Source organism: Protomyctophum parallelum (genome assembly GCF_964188405.1).
Source record: "Protomyctophum parallelum genome assembly, chromosome: 14".
NCBI lineage: Eukaryota > Metazoa > Chordata > Actinopteri > Myctophiformes > Myctophidae > Protomyctophum > Protomyctophum parallelum.
The window spans coordinates 46,879,509-46,904,888 of NC_139709.1; the positions used below are offsets into that span (position 1 = coordinate 46,879,509).

General features: G+C 42.8%; 1 protein-coding gene across 1 annotated transcript; it reads right to left on the bottom strand.

The window, feature by feature from the left end:
- Positions 1-235: 235 nt before the first annotated feature.
- LOC310870120 (F-box-like/WD repeat-containing protein TBL1XR1) lies at positions 236-25,030 on the bottom strand. The gene is made up of 16 exons (XM_083781177.1): positions 24,872-25,030; positions 19,299-19,366; positions 16,133-16,236; positions 14,684-14,829; positions 13,551-13,800; positions 9,075-9,207; positions 8,089-8,233; positions 6,239-6,302; positions 5,694-5,791; positions 5,524-5,584; positions 4,704-4,825; positions 3,810-3,884; positions 3,522-3,649; positions 2,504-2,669; positions 1,572-1,673; positions 236-800 (listed from the first exon to the last, which is right to left on the bottom strand). The coding sequence occupies exons 3-16, from the start codon at positions 16,188-16,190 to the stop codon at positions 774-776; spliced, it is 1,575 nt and encodes a 524-aa protein (XP_083637303.1). The 5' UTR covers positions 16,191-16,236; positions 19,299-19,366; positions 24,872-25,030; the 3' UTR covers positions 236-773.
- Between the last annotated feature and the right edge of the window lie 350 nt (positions 25,031-25,380).

Consider the following 25,380-nt stretch of genomic DNA (forward strand, 5'->3'; position numbering starts at 1 on the left):
GTTCTTCGATTTTTCAAAAAATAGCAGACCTACAAGCTCGTATCGCGCCACTCGGTGGCGCGATATGAGCTTGTAGATCTGCTATTTTTCAATAGCTAAAGCATAACATGATGCCGACACCAAAATGGGTGCCCGGTCAGAATGGGTTAACACCCTACTTGATCATACTACAGCGTCACACAAAAAGCAACCAGCAGTAACAGATCCGCAAGCTCGAAAAGCTTGTCGAACCATTTTCCTGGTCCTCATGATGAATATTGTTTTTTGTATGGTTACACCAAAAACAAAACGTAAGCTTGCAATTAGGAAAACACTCAAGTTGGAGTTTGGATTAGGCAATTATTAACCTGGCCCAGCCAGCGTGCTTTCTTGGTCTAGAGGGGGTGAGCAAGCCCTGGACAATATTGGTTCACCGCTCACTGTGAGCTGTCGTTAGGATAAAAAAGTCAATTGTCAAAAAAAGAAAGAAAAAAAATTGGCGTTCATAAACTCACCATCCTAAAATGATGATGTCCTCACAAGTATAGTAATACAAATGTGTGTGTGCGTGTGTGTGTTTGGGGGCAGAGTGCTGGGTTTTGGCTGTATTGACAGGCCATGGCGTGGTGACGTGACAACAGCAGTGTGGGGGACAGACAGGCAGAGGGACGGGGGACAGACAGGCAGAGGGACGGGGGACAGACAGGCAGAGGGACAGGGGACAGTCAGTCAGTCGTTTTGGCTGCTATGTACACATTCGTAGTCGGTCCACGTGTTCCCCAGCAGGCAGAGTGTCATTTCCTCAGGTCTAATACACAAACCTGCAGCAGCAAACGACAGGAAGACAAGACGAGACATCCTCAGGCCAAATGGAACAGAAATGCAATTTTCAGTCCTAGGTAAAGTGAATCGTGGCATTATGGTCTGCGTATCGAGTTGTTATCATGTTCCAATTACAGTCGTGTGATGTTACACAAAGTTGGAAGTGATGATGCATCACCTCATTGGCCAATGGACCGCATGTCAACACCGCCACCATATTATATTATATTATATAGGGCAGCTTGCCAAAACTCCACTGCAAGAAATTATGCCAATTGTAATACAATTATCGATTGTTACTTTTTATCTTTATAAAACTATATGTCTATAATACTAATCAATTAGTCCTATTAAAGAAATGGAATGCCGTGATTTTTGCACTTTTTCTGTTCTGTGTGTGTCTATGGAGTTAACATTACAATAGTAGACTTCCAGGTGTGGGTAGAATATTAAAATATGTCTTCCCTGTGTATTTTTGGTTTGTTCCTGAAAACTGAAAGCCTTTGAGTCAAAAGACCCAACCATTATCATACAACACACAGCTGTGGCAGAGGCTTCAGTTCAGGTGGGTGGTGCTAAGAAGAAAAACAGGTATACTTAATGAACTGGTGGGTGTAGCCACATAAAAACATAATTTTAACACAATCTATGCCATGTTCGAAAACTCTCGCATCTAGAGCTTAAACCCGGATGTGCCAAGACGAGATTTCTCGTCACGGCACTCCATCTTTAACTAGAATGAACACACAGGCAGTGGTGGCAGAACTCACCGATCCATCTGATGCACTGGCTCCCACTTTGTCTCCCGTAGCGTTCCAGCATACCTCGAAGATTCCCCCTGTCCCCCGGTAGCTGTGGACTAAAGCCCCCGTCTGAACGAACACACACACACACACACACACACACACACACACACACACACACACACGTTTAAGAGAATGCAAAAAATTGGATATACTCAATCTGTTGAATAATTCTGATTGGTCAATCACTAAATTCATCAGTCTGCTATTTCTGAACAATGACCGCTCAAGTCAATAACAGACTGCTGTCTAATCAAAGGCTCAGAGCACACCTGGCTCATATCAATCTGCACTGCTTGATTCTGTGCCGTGTCCAACATGGCAGCCATGTAAACAAACACACAATGTCATTTACAGCTGCTAAACATTGCTCTCAAGAATGTTTAAGCGAGAAATGCAATGCAGTAAACACTTCCAGTTGCTTTCCGAGGTCGACCGTTGCATTGGACGCACCTGGCATACAATTATGGACTACTTTCATTACTGTAATCCCGTTTGGTTGTTACTTTTTGGGTAAATGTATTAATTTCTTTATTAACCCATTCTGACCGGGCACCCATTTTGGTGTCAGCATCATGTTATGCTTTAGCTATTTAAAAATAGCAGATCTACAAGCTCATATCGCGCCACCGAGTGGCGCGATACGAGCTTGTAGGTCTGCTATTTTTTGAAAAATCGAAGAACGACTGACATTTTTTAGAATCTGATCTCAGGTCAGAATGGGTTAATCAGACCAGCGTGTGTCCAGTGGAAAACCTCGTATGAATCTGATCTCAGGTCAGAATGGGTTCATTTCTTTATTAACTAGCGAGATAATCACTGGGGAGCAGTGAAATTGGTAATCATGATCACAATATCTTACAGCTGGAGTGTGCGGTGCCATGGCATGGATTGCATACCTGAGTGTTCCAGATGTGGACACACTTGTCGAAGGATCCGCTGGCCAGGTGTCGGCCGTCGGGGCTGAAGGCCACGCTGTAGACGGGCTCCTGGTGTCGGGTGAGCGTGTGGATGCACACGCCTCGCTCCACGTCCCAGAGACGCACTGTCGAGTCAAACGACGCGCTGCGTAGCACGTCCGGGGGCAGGAAGAGGAAGAGGGGACATTATGTAAAGCGAGTCACAATGGTGAACACTCTCCCAGCCAAGGATGCAAAATATCAAAAGAGGAAGTGAAAAGTAAGCGATTTGTACCTTACCACGGAGAAAACGAAACCTAATTATTATATGTACTGTATGCTGGAGACACCTGTTACTGACAGTTTACATATTCATGGGTTAAAAGTCCTACTATTTGTCAACATACATTGCTGTGTGCCGTGCGCGCTCGGGACGACACTAAAGGTGTCAAAAGGTCATATTCTACTTAACCCTTAACCCTCCAGGATGAATTAATACATTCGCTGTAATTCGCGCGAGGATTCTTACCCTTATTTTGAAGATGTTACAAATGTTTCTTACACCGTGTGTGTTGTCGAACTTGTCGGGTTAGATAATGTATACTAATTTTTACAAATGATTGTTTGGGAAGAAATTTGCGCAGCCTACCGGGTTGTTGTGTTGCTGTGCTGGCCTGTCCCCAAACAGCATGACTGTGATAGCCACGGAGCGTGCCGTGCGCTCCCAAACGCACGCGCATGAGCACACCTCGCAGGCACGTAGCGGTAGCGTGGGCCGCACACAATTATCATCAACGTGACTGTGAGAAGTGTGTGTTTGAGCGACGGTTTGTCTTTTCTCACCACAACGGACATTCCGTTTATATTTTCCCTGTGCGTCCTTGAAACAGTGGCGAGTTGTCTACTACCATCTTGCTTCATGCTATCTGACTGAACGAGTGAAATATTTTATAACCACCAAGCAGTCCAGCAGCACCACCTATTCCTTTCCAGCATTAAGTGCTAGTGTTGTCTGTACCTGGCCAGCATGAGGTTAGCGCTGGGGTTGTTGGTTCCGGGCCCTGTGGGACTCCACTTGATGGTGTAGATCTCCTTGCTGTGGGCCTGCAGGTCATGGACACACTGGTCTTGCTTCATACTCCAGATCTGTCCCATGATGAGAGAGCACACGGCAATGTTAAAACACTTAACATGGTTTTATACTTCATCACATTACTCCATTAGTGTTAATGTCGTCGACTAAAACTGTGACTAAATATACTGGTAATTTGATCAGTTAATATAAACTAGAATAAAGGCTACTGACCTTCAGTGTCATGTCGTCGGAGCAGGAGGCCAATAGGCTCCCGGTTGGATCCCACTTGATGGCATTTACCTCATTCTGAACACACGCAAACACAAGAGACCAACATTATAGGTACAGTAGCAACAGTGACAGACACGGCATGGAAATGTATCAGCCTCACCACGTCTGTAATTAAATCCCCACTATGAGAACCAACTAGTGATTATACTGTACATGTTTAACTCAAATCTTTGCTTCTGGAGGTCCCTGTAACAAAATAATCTTGCGATGGGGGTCCGCAAGCCAAATACATATAATTGTGGGGTGGTTCTTGACATGGAAAAGTTTGAGCACTGCTGATATAGCTAAAGGGTCAAGACGGTTTTTAGCTTTAACTCAACCGTTTGGACCCTTTGGTGTAGTTAGGGCTTTACTGGGGTTAACCCATTCTGACCGGGCACCCATTTTGGTGTCAGCATCATGTTATGCTTTAAGCTATTTAAAAATAGCAGATCTACAAGCTCATATCGCGCCACCGAGTGGCGCGATATGAGCTTGTAGGTCTGCTATTTTTTGAAAAATCGAAGAACGACTGACATTTTTTAGAATCTGATCTCAGGTCAGAATGGGTTAATCAGCCCAGGCCGTAGCGTAACGGTCTGGGCACCGGACTGGTAATCCAGTCGCAGTGTGCCGCGGGTTCGACTCCCGGACCCGACACGGCCTTTACTGCATGTCATCCCCCCATCTCTCTCCCGTTTCCTGTCAGCCTACTGTCTGTCCCTTCAAAAATCAATAAAAGGCGTAAGCCGCAAAAAAAAAAAAGAATGGGTTAATCAGACCCAGTGTGTGCCCAGTGGAAACCTCGTATGAATCTGATCTCAGGTCAGATTGGGTTAAACTGAAGCCTTTTACCGTGTGTCCCTGGAAGGTCTTGACGGGCCGGTCCTGGCCTAGTTTACACACGTGGATACACATGTCTGTGCTGCAGGACGCAAATGTGTTGTTGCTCTGCCAGTCCACGTCCAGTGCTGGTGCTGTGTGGGAAGACAAGAGGACAGAGGTGTGAGGTTTAAGCCTGGATTTCTGGACCGGCTGCCAACACTATAGCTTTCATATCATGCCGTCTTTGTTGTGTGAAAGCCTAATGCATGTACAGTGGAATAAAGCTAAATAGAATCTGACTGAAAGTTTAATGATGATGTTTAGGAATCATCATTCTAAACCGTTGCTGCTTGTTTTACATAGAGCCAACCGGGTTGAAGAAATCCGTTTCGAGCCTTTAACCTTTTATTGTTTATGGAAGAATAAAACGCTTCTGGACATCTATTCTATATTGCTAGTTTGACCACTTCAAATACCCTTTAATCTTAAAATAACTAATGACGGAGACTATCCGATCTACAAGCTCACAACACGTCGTGTTTCCCATAGCAACATGGCTACTATGCTGCCTTCTATGGAATCCAAATGACTGAAATCAGTCATGGCGACTGAGAATTTTAATCCATGTATCGTATATCAAACTGATCCTTTTTTCATTGTGGAAAGCAGCAGCAGCAGCAGGGTTTTATGGAAGATGCTTCTGATATACCGGTACTCTTTATAGTCTTAAAATAAAATCTATTATATCTGTATGGATTGACTTTACCAGCCACATAGTGGTTCAGGTCAGCAGTGTTTTGAAGAGGTAGACTATTGAATCCAAATGACTGAATGTCATGGTGGTGCTCACCTGAGTGGAAGGGAAACTGTTGCTTGGCCTCGCCTGTATGTGCATCCCAAATGATAGTTGTCTGGGGAGAGGGAGCAACAATTTTTTTTTGTGTCATTGGAAATAAATCGAGCCAAACATCAGCAACCAGAATGCATGTAATGAAACAGCAGCGATCTCATTTGTCCAACCTTGTCTACGCCGGCACTGAGGATGAAGTTTCCTTTCTTGTTCCACTTGAGCGCAAATATAGGACCCTTATGCTGCCCCAAGGTACTGGCCAAATTACCTGGAAAGGGCACAAGCATTACAGGAGGGATTTATTTAATAAGACAGCTCATAGGAGTTAGCAACACTGTTTTATATTGTGGCAGTTGTGGTTGTGGCAGTGGTTTGCAACCTTTAATTGAGCCCACTTGTTTATCGTCTCTGTCGGGTGGAAACCTCATACTGTATGTCAAAACTGTTACTTTTCAGGATTCATATATTTTTTTAAATAGCAAAGGTATCAGATCTACGTACAAGCTCAAGCTTGCAGATGTGATACTTTTATGCTTTTGTGTGACGCTGCAGTATGGTAAAGTTGGGCGTTAATTTACCAAAGAACACAAAAATAAGAGGTTTCTGCCCTACAACAAGGATATTTGATTGTGTTCCAGCTGGGATCATGCCATACCGTCACGGCCCACATGTTGGGAATCAATCAAATGCACTGTGACAGAAACACAGATTTTACCGTCTTTCGTCCATATTCTGGCGAAGCCGTCATAGGAGCCTGTTGCCAGCAAAGTGCCTTCACTCTGAAAGAGAAACAGGCCGTTATTGTAGGTAGGTTGTAGTACTCAACACCTGTGGTCTATATATTCGAACTGTAGTACAGACAACCATATAGTTTAACCAACCATATATGTTAACTTTCTCTTCTAACTATGGAACTGTGTTCAGAAAATAATCCTAATTCAGCTAATACTGACAGAGAGACAGCCAAGGAGAGGCAGACTGAGTGAAAGCCGAGAGGTTTTAATGCACCTGTTTGGGTGGGACAACACATGGATATTTACAGCGTGGCCGTCAAGAAGTGTGCGTGTGTATGTGTGTAAAACAAAAAAAATATCACATATCACGCTGTTCCCATCTTGTTTTATGATTGGTTCACAGAATTAATTGCGTGATTCTTGTGATAACAATGCCTGAAACAGGATAACCATATACTGTTATCGTCTCTGTCTGGTGGAAACCTCATTTGTCCAAAACGGTTACTTTTCAGGAATTAAAATAAAAAAATAACAAAAGCAGCTGATATTGTTCGAGCTTATAGATCTGCTACTTTCTATGTGTGCCACATATGCCTGAAGGAGGTCTTTGACCGAAACGTTGCCAATAAAGTTCGTATTGCAAGTGCAGACGGTGTGCAGGTCTTTGTGCACTTTATGTGCATTTTTTTGAATATGTGTGACACTGTAAAATGATCAAGTAGGGCATTAACAGTTACAATTATGGAGAGGAGAGGTTTCTGCCCAACAGCAATAATATCAGTCAATGTTTACATACCCTAAATGGCAATTCACATTTTGTATTGGAAACAAATTAATTTCGAATGAAATTTCAAATTTTAGATGCTTACTATTTATGAACATAAAAGCCTGAATGGCACAGTTTAATGATTGGTTAATGTGGATTTCCAGCATGAAGGGAAGGGAGAGTAAGAGACCAAAACACGACAGAAGGATCTGGGGTTTGTATTTTCTCTAAGATGGGAGTGACTCCACCACACGTATCCGGTTCACAAGGACAGCCAAGGAATGCCTTTGGCAGCCGCGGTAGTCACATGCATCAACACACACACACACACACACACACACACACACACACACACACACACACACACACACACACACACACACACACACACACACACAAGGACATCAACATGTTAGGGCGGTGATTTTAGGAATGCTTTTTGGTCCCATAACATTGAAGCCGAAAACAACCCCACGTACAAGCTCACGTCGTGCAGCTTGTAGATCAGTTATTTTTTAGTAGGTTTAACTCTCTCCAACTCCCAAACTCTAAAACAAAACCTCCAAATGCCTATGATCCTCACTCCTCTCAAATTCTACTATACTCGTGGGGACATTTGAACCATCACATGGTATAGTACCGGCAATACAAGTACACTACACACACACCACTAGATTAGATTACGAGAAATTGCAGTCACTGCAACACTGACACAAACGCATTCCATTTCCTCCACACACACAGTCACACACACACACACACACACACAGTCACACAGTCACACACACACACACACACACACACACACACACACACACACACACACACACACGTATTACTATACTTGAGAGGACATCATCAAGCCTCATCAACATTTAGGATGGTATAGAAAAATGTTGAAAACAGCCTAAAAATAACTACCGGTAATATAAAATAGGGAAAACTTCTAACCCTTAATTTTTCTCACAAGGGCCAGGAAAATGGTCCTCCTCAAAGCATGTATTTCTCATATTCTACTATACTTGTGGGGACATTTGGTCCTCACAGTTAAACACACACACTCACATTCCAGTCCAAGGAGGTGACGTCTTTGTTGCTGGGGACGTCCTGCCCCCCCTCTCGTATGCAGTGTCTCAGCACTAGCTGGGTGGAGCCTCCCGTGCTGGTGTTCTCACTCAGGTTCCATATGCGTGCCGTCGAATCCCCGGATCTGCACACACACACACACACACACACACACACACTATTACTATACTTGTGAGGGCATCAACATTTTAGGATGGTGATTTTATGAATGCCTTTTTTTACCACCTAAACCGTCTAGACTCTAGACCTGTAAACTGGACCTGACAATTTATTTTTATATTTTTTTGGGGGAAAATGAATAAAAAAATAAATAAAAGAAAAGCGCTGTTACCATGGCCCCCTCATGCATTTAGAAGGACAAGTCACCAGTCACCAGAACCAAGAACATGTGTTTTCAATTAATCTAACGTGGCTAAAATGGGAGTTTGGAGTTATGCCCAAACAGTTTTAAGGACATGTCACCCCAATGCAACTCAAGTTGCCATTGGGGATATTGGTTTCATGCAACTACATTAAACAAGGAGTTCATAGCGAATCATTGGTACGGTTTGGGCCTTACAATGGGTTTGTATAAGAAGGGTCAAATAAATCAAATATTTAAATAAATACTGAATCAAGCAACTTAAAATGTCTGGGGTAAAACAGAAAAGCCTGTGCAGACGTTTAAACTGCCCCGAAAAATGTTTGAAATTGAAATATGCCTTTAACCCATTCTGACCGGGCACCCATTTTGGTGTTGGCATCATGTTATGCTTTAGCTATTGAAAAATAGCAGATCTACAAGCTCATATCGCGCCACCGAGTGGCGCGATACGAGCTTGTAGGTCTGCTATTTTTGAAAAATCGAAGACACTTTTAGAATCTGATCTCAGGTCAGAATGGGTTAAATCAACGCAGCCATGTGTACACTGTACAGGGGGAGACAGAGTCAGACAGAAGATCAGGACATGCAGAGAGACACTGACCCGGATGCGAGCAGGTCATTCACTGGGTTCCAGGCGCAGATAAAGACTTCGGACTCGTGTCCCCGGAGCACCATGGCTTTGTTCTGGGGGATTTCCACGTCGTTGTCCACGTCCATCATCTCTGCGTGGTGGTCTAGAGAGGGAAGGAAGCAAAGTGAATGTTTGTTCACCCGTTCTTCTGGTGCAGGGGGGGCCAATCAGGTGCCTTCACTGCTGCCCTTTAAAGACCCAAGTCTACAAATGTCTGCTAAATCAGTAGTTATTTTTTATTTGTGGCATTTTGAGCCAAAATTATATGCATTTGGCCGTGTGCTTTTTCTCAAATTCTCAAAACAACTGGAAAAGATGGGTTTCAGCCCTAAATGTGTTTTCCGAGAATCAAATAATGATTTTGTTTTTATTATTATTATTATTATTAAAATACAACCACATAGCTTTTTAAACGTGTGTAATTATAAATGTATTGCTTTTCCCACATTTTAATAATTTTGTTGGCACATCAAAACCCCAGAATTATTTGTTTACCTCTGTAAGCTGTTACCTTTCACCCTAAATATTTATTTTAAGGCAAAAGAGTGCCATCTAGTGGCCAAATGTTTTGTAGTCCACATAATGGGGACTGGATATCCTCGCCTGGAATGGCAAGACTAATATCACTGCGTAGATTTTGTTCCTGTGGCAGAGTGGCAGATTAGTCTAGTTTCCAGGCTAGGGACTGTGGAGTAACATGAGTTGACAGTCGTGATGGACAACGCAAAGAGTTATAACAACGGTTGCAACGTTAACGTACAATTAAAGCACGTTTCGGTCAACTGACCATCATCATCTGCCAACTTCCTCTCCTACGCACCTGTCCACTTATCCTGGGTTTCTAGTCATTACTTAATCTCCTCCTGTGTGCTCGTTCATGTGCAACAGGGTGCGTGTGTATGCCGTATTTAAACCTGGCAGTGGTACAACTCTATGTGGCGTTGCTTCACTTGAAAGAAACTTCACTTGAAAGAATCACACAGTCTGTTCATGAGGAAAAGACATTGCTGGATACGACTGCTTTTATACTATGTCTATCTGTCTGTTTGTCTGTCTGTCTGTCTCTCTCTCTAGGTTGATTAAGATAGATAGCTAATTTGTATCTGCATTTGCATGATAATATTTTCTAATTGATGTTGACCGGGAAAAGTGCTTAAGTGTGCCTGTGTTCAAAAAAAGGTTTTCTTTTATCTATTTCCTGAAAAGTAATAAGATATCATATGTTGGTTGGAAACGTTGTGTGACGCTGTAGTATGATCATTTATGAACAAACTCAAAACGTTAAAATATGCAGATAAGAGGTTTCTGCCCGACAGCAACGATATAAGACAGCGGTGTCGGTGTGTGTGTGTGTGTGTTGTAACAAGTGCAGAGCTCTGCAGAGGATGTGTGTGTGGAGACTGTGTTCTTCTCAGGAAATGAAACAGTGAGGAGGGAGGCCTCCCTCTGCAAATGTCAGCGTCACCTCAAGAGGTTGTGACTTTTGGTTAACAGGGTCATGACGATGCCTCCCGCGTAACCCGCGTTGTCATTACCAACGGTGTCAAAGAGCTCAGAGGAGATTCAATAGCATCCGTGATCACACAGCACTGTCGCCGCATTTACCACAAAGAGATTCATATTTGGCACAAAGCATTTACACCAGAGGCCGAACGCTTTCCAAATACAGTTTTCCAGAAAGAAACAGGGATGCTTTCCCGGGTTGAAATGTATGAAGAGAAGACGTATAGGTTACAACAAGAAAGCATCCGTCTGTCATTTTAGAATGTATGAACTTTAACTATTATTTTATACTACTATTTTATATGTGAGCCTTTAGATCTGTTTTTTTTTTTTTTTTTTTTTTTTTAATCGCAAACATTTGTGACAACTCTTTGAATATATACATGTATATTTTTAAAGTGAACATTTTAAACTTAAATCTTTTCTTCTGGGCATCCATAATGTTGTTGGTCCTTGACATGGAGAAGTTTATGAACCACTGATATAGAGTAGTAACATGTGTTTTTCAGAAAACTGTAAGAATGTAGAAGACATTTGTATAATACAGGTCTTAATGGGTTAACAGAAACCAATTTAGAGGAAAGGGTAAGGGAAACTACAATTGAGGTCAGCGCGCCATGTTGAAAATGGTAAACAGCTGAAATTAATTTGACGTCTAAACACAGGTTTCTCCGGGGAACAGCCCCCCAGGCAATTCTCCTAGCGAAGCTGCATGTTGACAGGAAATTTGACTGAGTAAGCATTGTGTAAGGTGGCAATGCTTTTAGTCGTTAAACAAGCTATTCAAATATCGTCGCTGTCAGGTGGAAACCTTATGTCATGTCTAAAACGGTTTTCGTTCAGGAAATGGAAGAAAGTTAACCTGTGTTCCAATGGTGGACGTGGTCATTATTTAGTTGCACGGTCTATTAAGGTTCAATTACTTCAATATATTGTTGCTGTAGGGAAGAAACCTCTTATCTCCACATGTTAAATTAAATGAATGCCCAACTTGACCATACTACATACAGTGTCACACAAAAGCATCAAAAGTAGTAAAGCAGGCCCAGGCCGTAGCGTAACGGTCTGGGCACCGGACTGGTGATCCAGTCGCGGTGTGCCGCGGGTTCGACTCCCGAACCCGACACGGCCTTTACCGCATGTCATCCCCCCATCTCTCTCCCGTTTCCTGTCAGCCTACTATCTGTCCCTTAAAAAATCAATAAAAGGCGTAAGCCGCAAAAAAAATATCTTAAAAAAAAAAAAAAAAAAAGTATTAAAGCAACATATCTGCTACTTTTGCAGTTTTTGAAAAGTAGCAGTTTTGGACATGCAAGGGTTTAAAAATCAGCCTGCAGTAACTGGAGTTGCACCGAGGCTGAGATGTATGCTGTTTGACACGTTGTGAGTTTGTAGATCAGCTATTTGAACTATTCTAAAATGTTTTACAATAGTAAATAATGACAAATAGGTTTAGCGATAGGGTTAAGGAGGCGTGGCACAAGATATAGCTGATGAGGTTTCCACACGGCAGAGATGGGGAGAAAAAAAAGATAATGTCACATTCCCAGAAATCATTTTCTATGACACAGCACAAGCCTTTCTGGAAATGTTTTCATTTTGCCTGCACACACAACAGGGTGGTAATAATTATGTCTTCTTCTGCTTTTCCTGCTGCGTAGGTTAAGCCTGATTTACGGCTCCTTAACGTACGACCAGTGACGTCTGCCAAAAATAACCTATTCCTATATATATATCAATATATATCTTTCTTTGCAGTCTACGTACATATTTGTACCCGAAACCGGAAATGAAGATCACCAAAAATAGCCGCCTAGCATGGCACAGAAAGAAGAAAATCACAACTTTTCATTATTGAAAAACAATTCCAATATTTTTCAAAAGAATTTCATGAATAAAATGAATCTGCTAATTTCCATAAATAAATTAAAACAACGTTCAAGAAGTAGTGAAAATATCTACAAGCTCACAACGTGTCGTGAGCTTGTAGATATTTTTCACTAGTTTGGGTCCCGGGCAAACGAGCTATAAAGTTTGGGAACCACTTATCTACAAGCTGTAGATGGGCGACTATACGCTGCACCGTGCGCCAACTAAGTATAAATCAACCTTATGCAAGTGCGGGGTGTGGGGTGGGGAGGCCTTGGACAGAACATTTTCCACAATGAGGTCAACTTTTCTTCCTCCTCCTCCAAAAAGAAAAAGGAGGAGTCCTGTTTTTGCTTAAGTGCTGACTCAAGGAGTCCTTACTGCACTGGTTCTCAAAGTGGGGTCCGGCGACCCCCCCAGGGGTCCTTGGGGAGGTTCCAGCTAAATTTTGAGCATCAAAATCAGTTTACCACTTTAGCCTCCTTTTATATGGTCGGCATTTCAAAACTAGCCAATCTACAAGCTCACAACACGTCACGTGGCAGCTTTTAACCCATTTTGGGCGGGCACCCATTTTGGTGTTAGCATTACGTTATGCTTTAGCTATTGAAAAACAGCAGATCTACAAGCTCATAGCGCGCCACCGAGTGGCGCGCCACGAGCTTGTAGGTCTGCTATTTTTGAAAAATCGAAGAACGACTGACATATAAACATAGCTTTTTCAGAAAACCGTCAGGATGTAGAAGACATTTTTAGAATCTGATCTCAGGTCAGAATGAGTTAAGACCTGCCATTTTATTATTTCATTCATCGTTTTGAAGTTTTGGTCCCTGGCAAAATCATTTCGGATTTTACGGAAACCTCATACAGTATGTCCAAAACTGTTACTTCTCAAAACGTGTCACACTTTGAGCTTGTACATCTCCTACTTTTGTGTGATGCTGTAGTATGATCAAGTAGGCCGAATAGGTTTTTATACCCGACAGCATCAACATAAACTTAAAAAAGCGTTACACAAATAAAGTTTATAATTATTGACATGAAAAGGTTTAGAGAATGGGCTGCCGTCCTTACTGGCTAAGGCGTGGGCTCCGTTCTCCTCGCCGTTGGCGGCCCCTCCCTCGCCATTCTTGGCTCCTCCTCCTGGTCCCTGGGGCGGGCCTACATTACCGCTGGCGCTGCAGCCCGCCGCTTCCTGCTGCCTCTGCTGCTGCTGTGCCAGCTTGTCTCTGTAGGCCTGCTGCCGGGTCTGGACCACGTCTGGCATCACCGCGTCGATCAGGGACAGCGACTCGATGGGCCGCCCGTCAAACAGCGTCCCGTCCTGCACATTATTATTATTATTACACTGTTCATTGTCCTCGAAGAACTAGGACCAAAAATGTCCCTCGACTGGCCTTAAATTAAAAACTAAATAAAAACTAAGCTATGATGACAAAAACTAAGACTACATATACCGGTATTGACAATTTCGTCAAGTAAACCCCAAAAATGGACTAAAATGTTAGGGAGGGACTAGTTGAGAAGAGATCCAGTACAACTAAAAGACAAGTCAATTTCAGTTTGCTTTGGTTGCGCTTGGGTGAAAATAGAAGATCTACAATCTCACGTGCTTTGACGCGTTGTGAGCTTGTAGATCGGCTATTTTCAGCCATCAAGGCCTGAAAAGATAAACCAAAAATATATGTCATGTCACGATCATTATTATGTTACTTGCAGATTAATTGTCACGGAAATAATTCCGATTAACGATTTAATTGTTTATTTGGCTTTGAATGATATGAACAGAAATTACATTTATGTTCTTTTAGGCCTTGTAAAACACAGATTGCACAGTGCAGAAATGACAAATAACTTAACCCATTCTGACGGGGCACCCATTTTGGTATCAGCATCATGTTATGCTTTAGCTATTTAAAAATAGCAGATCTACAAGCTCATATCGCGCCACCGAGTGGCGCGATACGAGCTTGTAGGTCTGCTATTTTTGAAAAATCGAAGAGCGACTGACATTTTTTTAATCTGATCTCAGGTCAGAATGGGTTAATCAGACCCAGTGTTTGTCCAGTGGAAACCTTGTATGAATCTGATCTCAGGTCAGAATGGGTTAAATATACACAGAAAATGACTGCCAATGACTAAAGAAAGTATCATTCAGTAAACTCAATGCCAATATGCTGCGTATGGTTGTTCGGGGGGGGACTGACCTCGTTGATGCTGACTTCAGCCTCCACATACTGCAGACCCTTCTGGATGATAGAGATGAGGGCAGCGGGGGGGACCAGCGCTCCGTTGATGTTGGACTGGCTGATGTGGCTCTCTATGCCAAAGGTGAACGCTGAGTGGGAGAAGCCTGGAGGGAGATCAGGGGCAGTGTAAGGACTAAGTAGCCAACATTTGTTTTTTGTTTGCATCATATTTTCTGAGTGGTACCACCACTCCTATAGGGTCCCTGGCTGTGTCCCTGGGTCAGAGCACGGAAATAGCATATTGTCACCACCAAGTGTCACTGTTGTGCAGCCTAAAGGCCTATTCATAGTCTGGATTTTCGGTGGTAAGGTGACCACCGCTCCGGTGGTGAGCTGACCACCGGAGCTGAAATAACGTTGAGCGGTGGTGAGTAAAAACAGAGAGAAGGGCTGGAGCGGTGGCGGTGGTTTGCTCTTCACCGCGGCTCGTGACGTCATGTTGTAGTTCGGTGGTCACCCCACCACCGTAAAACCAGACTATGTATGAGCCTTAACACACCACCACGTGAAAATGTTGTGCAGCCTAACACACAGACACAGAGGCCAGGGATGAGAGCTTGTACAGTACAGTACAGTACAGTACAGTACAGTACAGTACAGTACAGTACAGTACAGTACAGTACAGTACAGTACAGTACAGTACAGTACAGTACAGTACAGTACAGTACAGTACCACTCACTTCAGACGGGTCTGATTTTTTTTTTTTTTATATATTTTTTATCCCACGATTTTGTAACCCATTTTTCACCCCTGTGTCAATCATCTAATGTGATCCTGGGCTCTACACACCCTCCACCAACCTGGGGAGAGCAACGGACTTAACTCATGCTTCCTTCATGCTTGAGTGTCCAAGTTGCTCCTTTACACCTGACAGGGGGGAGTTTCCCTGGTTGGACGTAGCGCGTGGAAGGAACACGTTATTCCAACCAGTTCCTTTCCCCTCCATCAGGCGCCCCGGCTGGCCAGGGGGAGGCAGTTTAGAGACCAGGATTACTGCATGTTTTTTGTGAGGGTATCTACCCTAAGGGGACACGGGGAGAACATGCAAACTCCACACAGAAAGGCCCTTTCGCCAACCCCGCCTTCGGGTATGGGCACTGATGACGCGGAGGAGGAAACACGCCGCCAGCACCCACAGCGCCCCGAGCGGGAATCGAACCCAGGACCTTCTAGCTGTGAGACGACAGCACTACCAACTGTGCCACCGTGCCCCTCGACGGGTCTGATTTTTGAGGGGCGCTAGCCCCTCCTATATACAGGATTAATGTTTGTTTTTAGGTCAATGTTTGTTTTAAAAATGCCATTGACAATGAAGAGAAATGAGAAAAGTGTGTGGGTACACTCATCTCTGCTGTTGGCCAAGCACAGCACGCACAAAAGCAGGCCTTACACCAGAGTCACCCTACCTGACTCTTGCAGGTATCTGTACACCAGGAAATTGACCTCATCGCTGCTTATGCTCATTTTCACTCCTGGTGGTTAAACCATCTGGTCAGCGCAGGATACGAGCCTAGGAGACAGACAGAGATATAGAGAAAGACAATATATATAGCACATTAATTTGTAGCGCAGATACAAAATGCATTACATTGACTAGCGGTCAATAGACCATGGTATGTGGCTAGATGTAAGCAGAGCTGTTGCACACACCACGAGCACGATGATATAACCACACTGCCAGAGAGAGAGAGGGACATCACCTTGCTTGACCTAGATCTGGCACTTTCACAACGGGTGTTAGATTCTAACAACCCGTGTTTCCCAAGCCTTTTGTCCTCGGAGGACCCACTTCTTTTCTTACTAATAAAAGTGCCCCCTCCCCCCACCCCCCAGTGGAACACACACACACACACACACACAGGCACACGCCAAGCACGCACTATATACTTCTACGACAAAAGCAAAAATTACAGATCTACCACTATATCAAACACGACATCAGTTCTGGTATTCCACAGGGCTCGATTCTTGGCCCTCTGCTTTTCTCCTTGTACATACTGCCATTGGGCGAACTCATTGCCAATCACGGAGTCAATTTTCATTTCTATGCTGATGATACCCAACTATATCTTTCTGTGGCTCCAGATGATCCCTGTGCTTTAGACCCGCTGGTTACCTGTCTGTCTAGCATCAAATGTTGGATGAGTGAGAACTTTCTCAAGCTAAATGAGGATAAGACAGAAGTTCTCATAATCGGTTCTAGTGAACAGAAAGAATCAATATTAAGCAGACTTGGCAACCTGACTGTAGAAAGTAACAGTACAGTAAAGAACCTGGGGGTTATTATTGATTCTGAATTGAATTTTAATTCACACATTAATCATGTTACCAAGATTGCCTTTTTTCACCTTAGAAATATTGCACGAATCAGAGCCTATGTGTCCTTGGACGATGCAAAAACGCTAATCCACACCTTTGTTTTTTCTCGGCTTGATTACTGCAATGCACTTTTTTCAGGACTGCCTAAGAAAACAACTGACAGATTACAACTTGTCCAAAATGCAGCAGCCAGAGTTTTAACTAGAACTAAGATGAGAGAACATATTACTCCAGTTTTGGCATCACTGCACTGGCTTCCGGTTGTTTTTAGGATTGATTTTAAAATTATTTTACTTGTCTATAAAGCTCTCAATGGTCTCGCACCTTCCTACCTACATGACTGCCTGCCTAAATATGTCCCAAACCGCCCCCTAAGGTCTTCCACTGCTGGCCTGCTCGCTTTGCCTAAAACAATGGCAACTAACAAAAAAAAGCAGCTTTTTGCTTCTACGGGCCGTCGGCATGGAACAAGCTCCCACTGTACCTTCGTCAGGCAGCCTCTGTAGACATTTTTAAAGCTCAGCTCAAGACCCACTTAAACAACATTGCTTTTAATTGATCTTTTTTTTTTTATTCATGTCCTCACTGTATTGCATTACTGCTTGTTTTTTGTCGTTGCCTTGCTTTTCTTTTATTCTCCATTGTTCTGTAAAGCACTTTGAGCTGCATTTCATGTCATGAAAGGTGCTATACAAATAAAGTTTTATTATTATTATTATTTTATTATTATTATATCGTGGCTGTCGGGCTGTGTTTCTTTTTTCGCCATACTACATTACTACGAAAGCATCAAAAGTAGCCGATCATTTTTTTGACATTTTTGAATTTGAATCCTGAAAAGTAAAAGTTTTGAACATGAGGCTATTATTTATTTTTTTTAAACTTTTATTTTAAACTTTTAACAGTTTTTGGCAATTTAATGACATGCCTAAAATAAGGACATTTTGGGGCCACCATCAATCATTTAACTGGAGGGACCTCCTGGAACCAGCTCAAGGACTCCTGGTGGGGGTCCCGGGCCCTACTTTGAGAACCCTTACATTAATACAAAACTGGTAATGATTAGCAGACCCTTCCTCGCCAGGCGGATCGGCTCGGCTCTCGTGGACCGAGAGAAAAAAAATCCTCTGAAGGAAGACGGGGCTTTTTGAAACTCCTGCAATAACAGAAACTCGCTGCATAGTTTGCATCCACTGTGTCGTATTTCTTCGAGCAGAAGCCGCAGTGTTTTGAACCGTGGGCCTGTGGAAATAAACGAGAGGGAAGGAGGTCTGCCCTGCCAGCCCACTGCAGAGTCAACATGACCACCCCCCTCGCCTTACCAAGAGCTTAGATCCACAACTATAATCAAATCATGGACCCTGGGATCTAACACAAAAACTTCACCCAGCCCCGACCACTAGGCATACTAACTAGTGGTTTTGAATTCCGTTGCTGTCTGGCACAAACCTCTCGTCTCCAAATTCAATTTTATTTGTGTGGTTTTGTCCGTAATTAACGGCAATAATATGCACAAATAATATGTGAGTAGGGCCATAAAATCCTCAGCGACGTCCCTGGGATCTGTAAATAGCACATTTGACACCTTCTTATTGCACTCTCCCCATTTGATGCGAGAAATCTGCAATCTCACAAAGCAGTGCGTTGCAACGCGTGGGCTTGTAGATCTGCTATTTTTGGCAAAAGTTCCCTCTAGAGTAGGGATGCTGGGGGTTCAAATAGCCTTTTATGATTTAAGCATATTTTGATTATCACAAATATATCGTTAATCTCTATCATTTTTGCCACAATAATCCTGTCAAAACAAATTCATATGGCCCCATCCCTACTCAAAACCAGAAAAAGGACATAACATAAGTTGGAAGCTTCATGCAGTTCAGGCCAGTCTCTGTCTATTGCATTAGATATGAAACTCAAACGATGGCGTTACAAGTGTAACTAACATCCGAGAGACAAAACTCATATCACTGAATATGAATAAATGTAAGTCTTAAATGAGTCTGCTTCTGAAAGGTGTCCCCTAAATCAGTGGTTCTATTCCAGTCAGATTGATATTTGGTCACGGACCACCCTCGTCTGAAAATGTTTTGTGCCAGGGACACCCAGAAGAGAATATTCATGTTCAAAATATTCAAAACCATTCAAAATCTTCCAAACAGTTTAGATATTTTTCAAAACAAATCTAAAATGGTTGCAGTGTCTCTAAATGGATGTTACGCGCATCATGTGAAGTGATGTACATTAGATACTGACCATGTGATCAAGGTGTCTTCAAATGCTCATCATTGCTCTGTTGTCTTGAGCAGATAAACTTGGTGCCTCTAAAAGAAAAAGAAACGAATATATAATAATTTCAGTCAAAATTACTGTAAGTAACTCCAAAGTAAAAGTGGGGCGGCAGTGGCTCAGTGGTAGAGTGTCCCGTAGAATGGCCAGATGGGAAAACCGTGAGGTTCCCAGAGTTGTCCAAGTGTCCTTGAACAAGACGCTGATCCCCTAATTGCCCCCGATGAGCAGGTTGGTTTCCTCCGCCATTGTGAATGAATGATTTGATTTATTCAAGTGTCATGACACCTTGTGGCCCATCCCTCATGGGCCACATACTTTTCAGTTTGTAAACACAAAGACGCAAATATAATCCATTTCTAATGGATGAAGCCTTGGCCTGGAAGAGGTGGTCTCCAACCTTATTAGAGCGTTTCAACCCCGACTATACTCTCCAGTTGGCGGGTCAGCAGTGATTGGCCAAGTCACTGCCCCTCTCCTCCAGGCTTCCAGCTACAGACGAATCCACGGAGGGGCGCCCCAGGCGCAGCCATCACCGAGGTGCAACCAGCACCGCGGGGAGGGCCACACCTGGCCAACAGGGAAGGGCTGCACCTGACCGGCCAGGTGCAGCAAACCGGTGCTGACCACACTCCAGCGACTCCAGTCATCCACAGCCTGGAGTGAGGCTAGACTACAGATATGAAGGGCTATCACTTCCGGGTCGGACGGATGAGGGCTCTTCTTTGATTTTTCGCGCATTTCACTGGCCTCACGATCCCGCCCATGGTAATAGTCAGGGAACTGAGGGAAGGGAATATTATCAGAATAATGTCAAATGTGGGAATACATTTCTTCACCAATGTGTTTGTAAAGGTGTCTACTAACATATCCCACATTGGTTTCTATTGGTTTCATTGGAATTTTTGACAGCTGCTGAAAGTCGGGGTACCATCAACAACCAATATAAGGCAAGATTTTCTAAATTTCATTATGCTTTAAGTAGCATGTGATGTGACAAACTAGAGGGTTTTCATGATTCTGAATCCATTCCAAGGGTTACACTCCTTGGGTTAAAAACGGCCACATGACAAATGGGCACATGGCTATGGCCAAATTTAGCCCAAGTAGAGTTTTTCGTGTAAAACTAATGCTTGGAATGGGTTCAGAATCATGAAAAATCCCTAGTTTGACACCTCACATGCTACTTAAAGTATAATTTTCCAAAGATTTTCCATATATTGGTTACTTTCAGCAGCTGTCAAATATTCCCCTAGGGTGGTTGAATATAAACCAATGTGGGATATGTTAGAACTTAGTAGACACCCTTACCAACAAATTGGTGAAGAAAATTCTTGGTAAGAAATGTATTCCAAGATTTTATTAATATCCCCCGACTATAACAGGAGGGAATGTGTTAAGCTTCACCCATTTTCAACCTTATCATCATATAAATTGGTCCTCACTAGTACTCATAATATGGTACAATTTTTGTCTACTCCGTCTGTCTCAGAAGAGGATAACGGACAATTATTCTATACTTCTTTTAAGTATTAACTATTTTCACCATTTGAACTTTTTAAGAATGCTTTGGAAACATTGAGCCTATGTCAAAGATAGGTATTGATTATAAAGCAAATATTGTATCTTATATTGTGATTTATTATCATTGACTAAATCGATTAGTTCTAGTTGGCGACTGTTGCACCCCATAATATAAATGTATAAATTGTCCTGTTTACATAGGCTACTGTGCATCTGTAAATCTTATTACTGTAGTATTAGTTAAGTAGTGTTTGTTTGCACGGAAGGTCTAAAAAAGAACTTGTCACGGTCAGAAAGCAGAAGAGAACAATGAATGAACAAAGGGGTGTGTCTGTCTGTCTGTCACTGCTGTCTAAGAAACTGGGTCAGGGGTGGAGAAGCCAAAACAGTGGCCACTTGTGTACCAACAGGTCAGTCAGCTTGATGCTACGTGGCTGACAAACCAAAGAGGAAGATGACATCGTTTTTAACCCATTCTGACCTGAGATCAGATTCATACGAGGTTTCCGCCGGACACACACTGGTCCTGATGAACCCATTCTGACCTGAGATCAGATTCTAAAAATGTCAGTCGCTCTTCGATTTTTCAAAAATAGCAGACCTACAAGCTCGTATCGCGCCACTCGGTGGCGCGATATGAGCTTGTAGATCTGCTATTTTTCAAAAGCTAAAGCACGACATGATGCAGACACCAAAATGGGTGCCCGGTCAGAATTGGTTAAAGGACTAGTATGTAGTGTAAAATGTTCTATTTATATAACAAAACTATATATACACTTTGTTATACCCATCATTTCCCCAGAACTTAGCTAGTATGCTGGTCCGATATCATTTGTTTCAGACAGAGTACAAATACAAGTACTTAATTTTTAATACTCGCCAATACCGAGTACCGATACGAGTACTTTATTTTGGTTGAGTAACCACTTATTTTACCGCCTTAGATGCCATAGATGCAGATTATCTCCGATCTACACTTGTCAGTTGTCATTTATGCTTGTACAGTAGACTGTTTTTGGCATTTTTCTGCAGTATTGGGTTAGACTTGCTCCCGTTGCATTCGTTTAGCCTAGTGTCAATTGGATGTATTGGTACTCGGGTCAAAGTATCGGGGCCGGTTCCAAGTACTGAGTACGAGTACTTGAGGGTGGTATCGGCCCAAGTAACCGATACCAGTATCGGAACAACTCTAGCCCATTCTGACCGGGCACTCATTTTGGTGTTGGCATCATGTTATGCTTTAGCTATTTAAAAATAGCAGATCTACAAGCTCGTATCGCGCCACCGAGTGGCGCGATACGAGCTTGAAGGTCTGCTATTTTTGAAAAATCAAAGAGCGACTGACATTTTTAGAATCTGATCTCAGGTCAGAATGGGTTCATCAGACCCAGTGTTTGTCCGGCGGAAACCTCGTATGAATCTGATCTCAGGTCAGAATGGGCTAGTGCTGGTGTTTACTGTTCACCTGCAGTAACACACTGCACTCTCGCTGTATTTTTGCGGTTTGTTTTGGTTGCCCAAAAACATCTCCGTCTTCCAAAACAAAATACAACCACACCACTCCAGTGGCTCATAACTGCTGGTAGGCCTATAGACGGAAATTATATATATATATATATATATATATATATATATATATATATATATCGTTTTGTAAACACAGAGCAGTATGCTAACGGTACCAAAGCATTTTACCATGCCATTTACCAGTTACCTAGTTTCATTTCAGTTGGTAACTGAAATGGCTGGATCAACAATTGAGGTCAAGGACTACAGTGGTTATACACATACAAATACATATATATACATTATTATTTCTAAAAAATTGTGATGATGAAGGCGGTATAGTGTAATTTAGTTCTTTGTTCTGGTTTCATAAGCTGTTGTGTAGGCCAGACGCATGTGTGACTCACGGCTATAGATTTGCTGCAGGCAGATTGTAGTACATGTCTGTTATGTCACCATGGTGTCTATAATAAACAACCAGCAAGGCTTAAGTTGCCACTACGTGCCCTCCCACCCCTTCTACACCATTAATGGGCTCAGCAAACCGCCACAAATAAGACAATGACTTCACTATTGCAAGTGCGTACAGGACACTGTACAGAAGAGTAGTGGTTCTCAATATTTGCCTCTTTCTTGCGTAATGTACTGTATGTTGGTTTGTTTACTGTCGAGTGAGAAAACTTTAAAGGTCCTTTCGAACGGCCAGCGATTAACGCACCTAGTAATTCATTTTCAATGAGACCTTTTTTGTACACGCAGAGAAGTCGAGGGGCGACAACGCAAGTCGCAAGCGCATTTACGTGAGCACGGCCCTGTGAAATTGTCGCGCGCGTGCTCGTTTCGTGCAAACACCCGCGACTGACCAGACCTGGATTCTTTTTTTAAATATATTTTTTATCCCACGATTTTGTAACCCATTTTTCACCCCTGTGTCAATCATCTAATGTGATCCTGGGCTCTACACACCCTCCACCAACCTAGTCCCCCATATATGGGGGACAAGGGGAGAGCAACGGATTCTGGATTCTGTTTAGCTTTTTTTCTACGCTTGCGTCGTCGCACCCCTCATGAGCAGAGCTGGAGCAAACCTGTCGATCCAGGTGACGTCGTCTGTGTTAATCGATGCCCATCTGAAACTCGCGTGACTATTCCTGTGCCAGTTGCCGTGGGCTCCCCCTCGCCTCCCCGCTCCTCTGGCTGTGACCACGCGACAGACTGTATCAAATATATGACTGACTGACTTATCGTAAACGATACAGAAACACCTTCAACAATATCACAGAGATGGTTTGTTTATTTTTGGACCACAATTCTTATATTAGATGATTTAAGATGACGGGGAGGCGGGTGGGCGAGGGGGGGATTGCACGGCAACTGGTACGAGAATTAGTCACTCGCGTGTGAAACGGCTATTTGGCTCATTGCATCACGGTATAAGCCTAAACAAAAAAGGACATTTTACTTGTGACCCATATAAAAATGAGTCTGTGACCCAAACATGGGTCCTAAGGACCCAGTGTTTGGGAAACACTAGTCTAGTACCTTAATTTGGCCTTCGAGTCACGTCCATAGCCTTAAGGACTCCTTAAGGCTATGGACCAGAGCCAAGTACTGTATATAAACTTGCTTAGTAATAGTAATTTATGAAAATGTATTATCCACAACGTCATCCTGGCTGTCAACCTCACAATGTTGTGAGCTTGTATTTCGGCGCGCAACACCGTCGTACGACGCAGCTAGTGACGTCACTGACAAATCCTTTTCATCTAGGTAGCAACCTGAAGCTTTTACTCCAATCAACGCAATCCACAAATATAAGAACATCTGTACTACAATCTAACCTGTAGCGCTGGTTATGTGTGATTATTTTGTGCAAGCAACTCCGTCGTCGTACGACACAACGGGGTTAAAACTACGTCCACAGCTTCTACTAACTGAAATGAGATAGTTCCACCGGAAATTGACTTTTTTGGATTTCAAAATAAAAGTAATGATCACTATTACAAAAATATATCTACCATATATATATATATAATATATATATATATATCACGCATAGTTGTGCGTAACAAAAAATTTATCAACGGCACCCAGGGGAAAGAATATAATAAGGTTAAATCACAGAGTGAATCCAGGGTGAAAACGAACTACCGGTAGCTCCCCTGTGCTAGCTGTTAGCTTCACCGTCAGATCACATGCTGAACGCCGGCAAAGCAAGGCGGTTTAAAAGTGTCCCACTTGCTGCAGGGTCAGTGGGTGTTAGCTAGCCTCACACCACTGTCAAATAACGCTTATAACACCGTTATTAGACAAAGATGGACCATTTAAACCTCACAAAGTTGAAGAGGACCATCGGGATAGTTTAAAAACAAGCAATAACACATCCTAAGTGCCGCCGATCACCAGCGAGCTACGATTTCAAAGCCTTTAGCGAACGAGCTAGCGGTTAGCACAGCGCGCTAGCTCGTTAGCCGAGGCTAAGCTAAAGACAAGAAGAAGTAATCCCGTACCTGCTTGTCTTATTTTAGCCCCCCTGTGATCGAAAATCTGACGGTGTCTCTGTTCTGCGGTTGTTGTGACGGTGTTCGATCAGACCATGTTATCTGTACGTATCGATCGCAGGGTTGATCAAATGAACGCTCATAATTAAAAGGCTTGTTGTATGTTGAACACACACAGAGCAAGCAGAACAGGCGGTGGAGAAGCTACATCAACGGACGTTCCATCCACACAGCACTGAGTGACCCACACTGCGGAAATGAGCTGCCTTCATTGCCTGCATGTAACTTGTATTGTAACACTACTGTATTTATTATTTCCAAACATCACCAACTGTAAGTATTTAGAAAGGTCGTTATTACATTCACAAGTATATGTTTATATATATATATATATATATATATATATATATATATATTAATAATTCTGACTGACTGTTAAAATAAGACAACCAAATGCATGTTATATAACATTAAAAAAATATATTATTAAAAACCCAACATATCATAATTCATAAATA

Excerpts from the sequence above, each read along its gene's own strand:
- LOC310870120 (XM_083781177.1), bottom strand. The coding sequence starts at position 16,190 with ATGAGCATAAGCAGCGATGAGGTCAATTTCCTGGTGTACAGATACCTG. Across the intron at positions 14,830-16,132 it reads CAGATACCTGCAAGAGTCAG|GCTTCTCCCACTCAGCGTTC; the intron begins GTAGGGTGACTC and ends ATCTCCCTCCAG. Across the intron at positions 5,585-5,693 it reads TCAGTGCCGGCGTAGACAAG|ACAACTATCATTTGGGATGC; the intron begins GTTGGACAAATG and ends CCCTCTCCCCAG.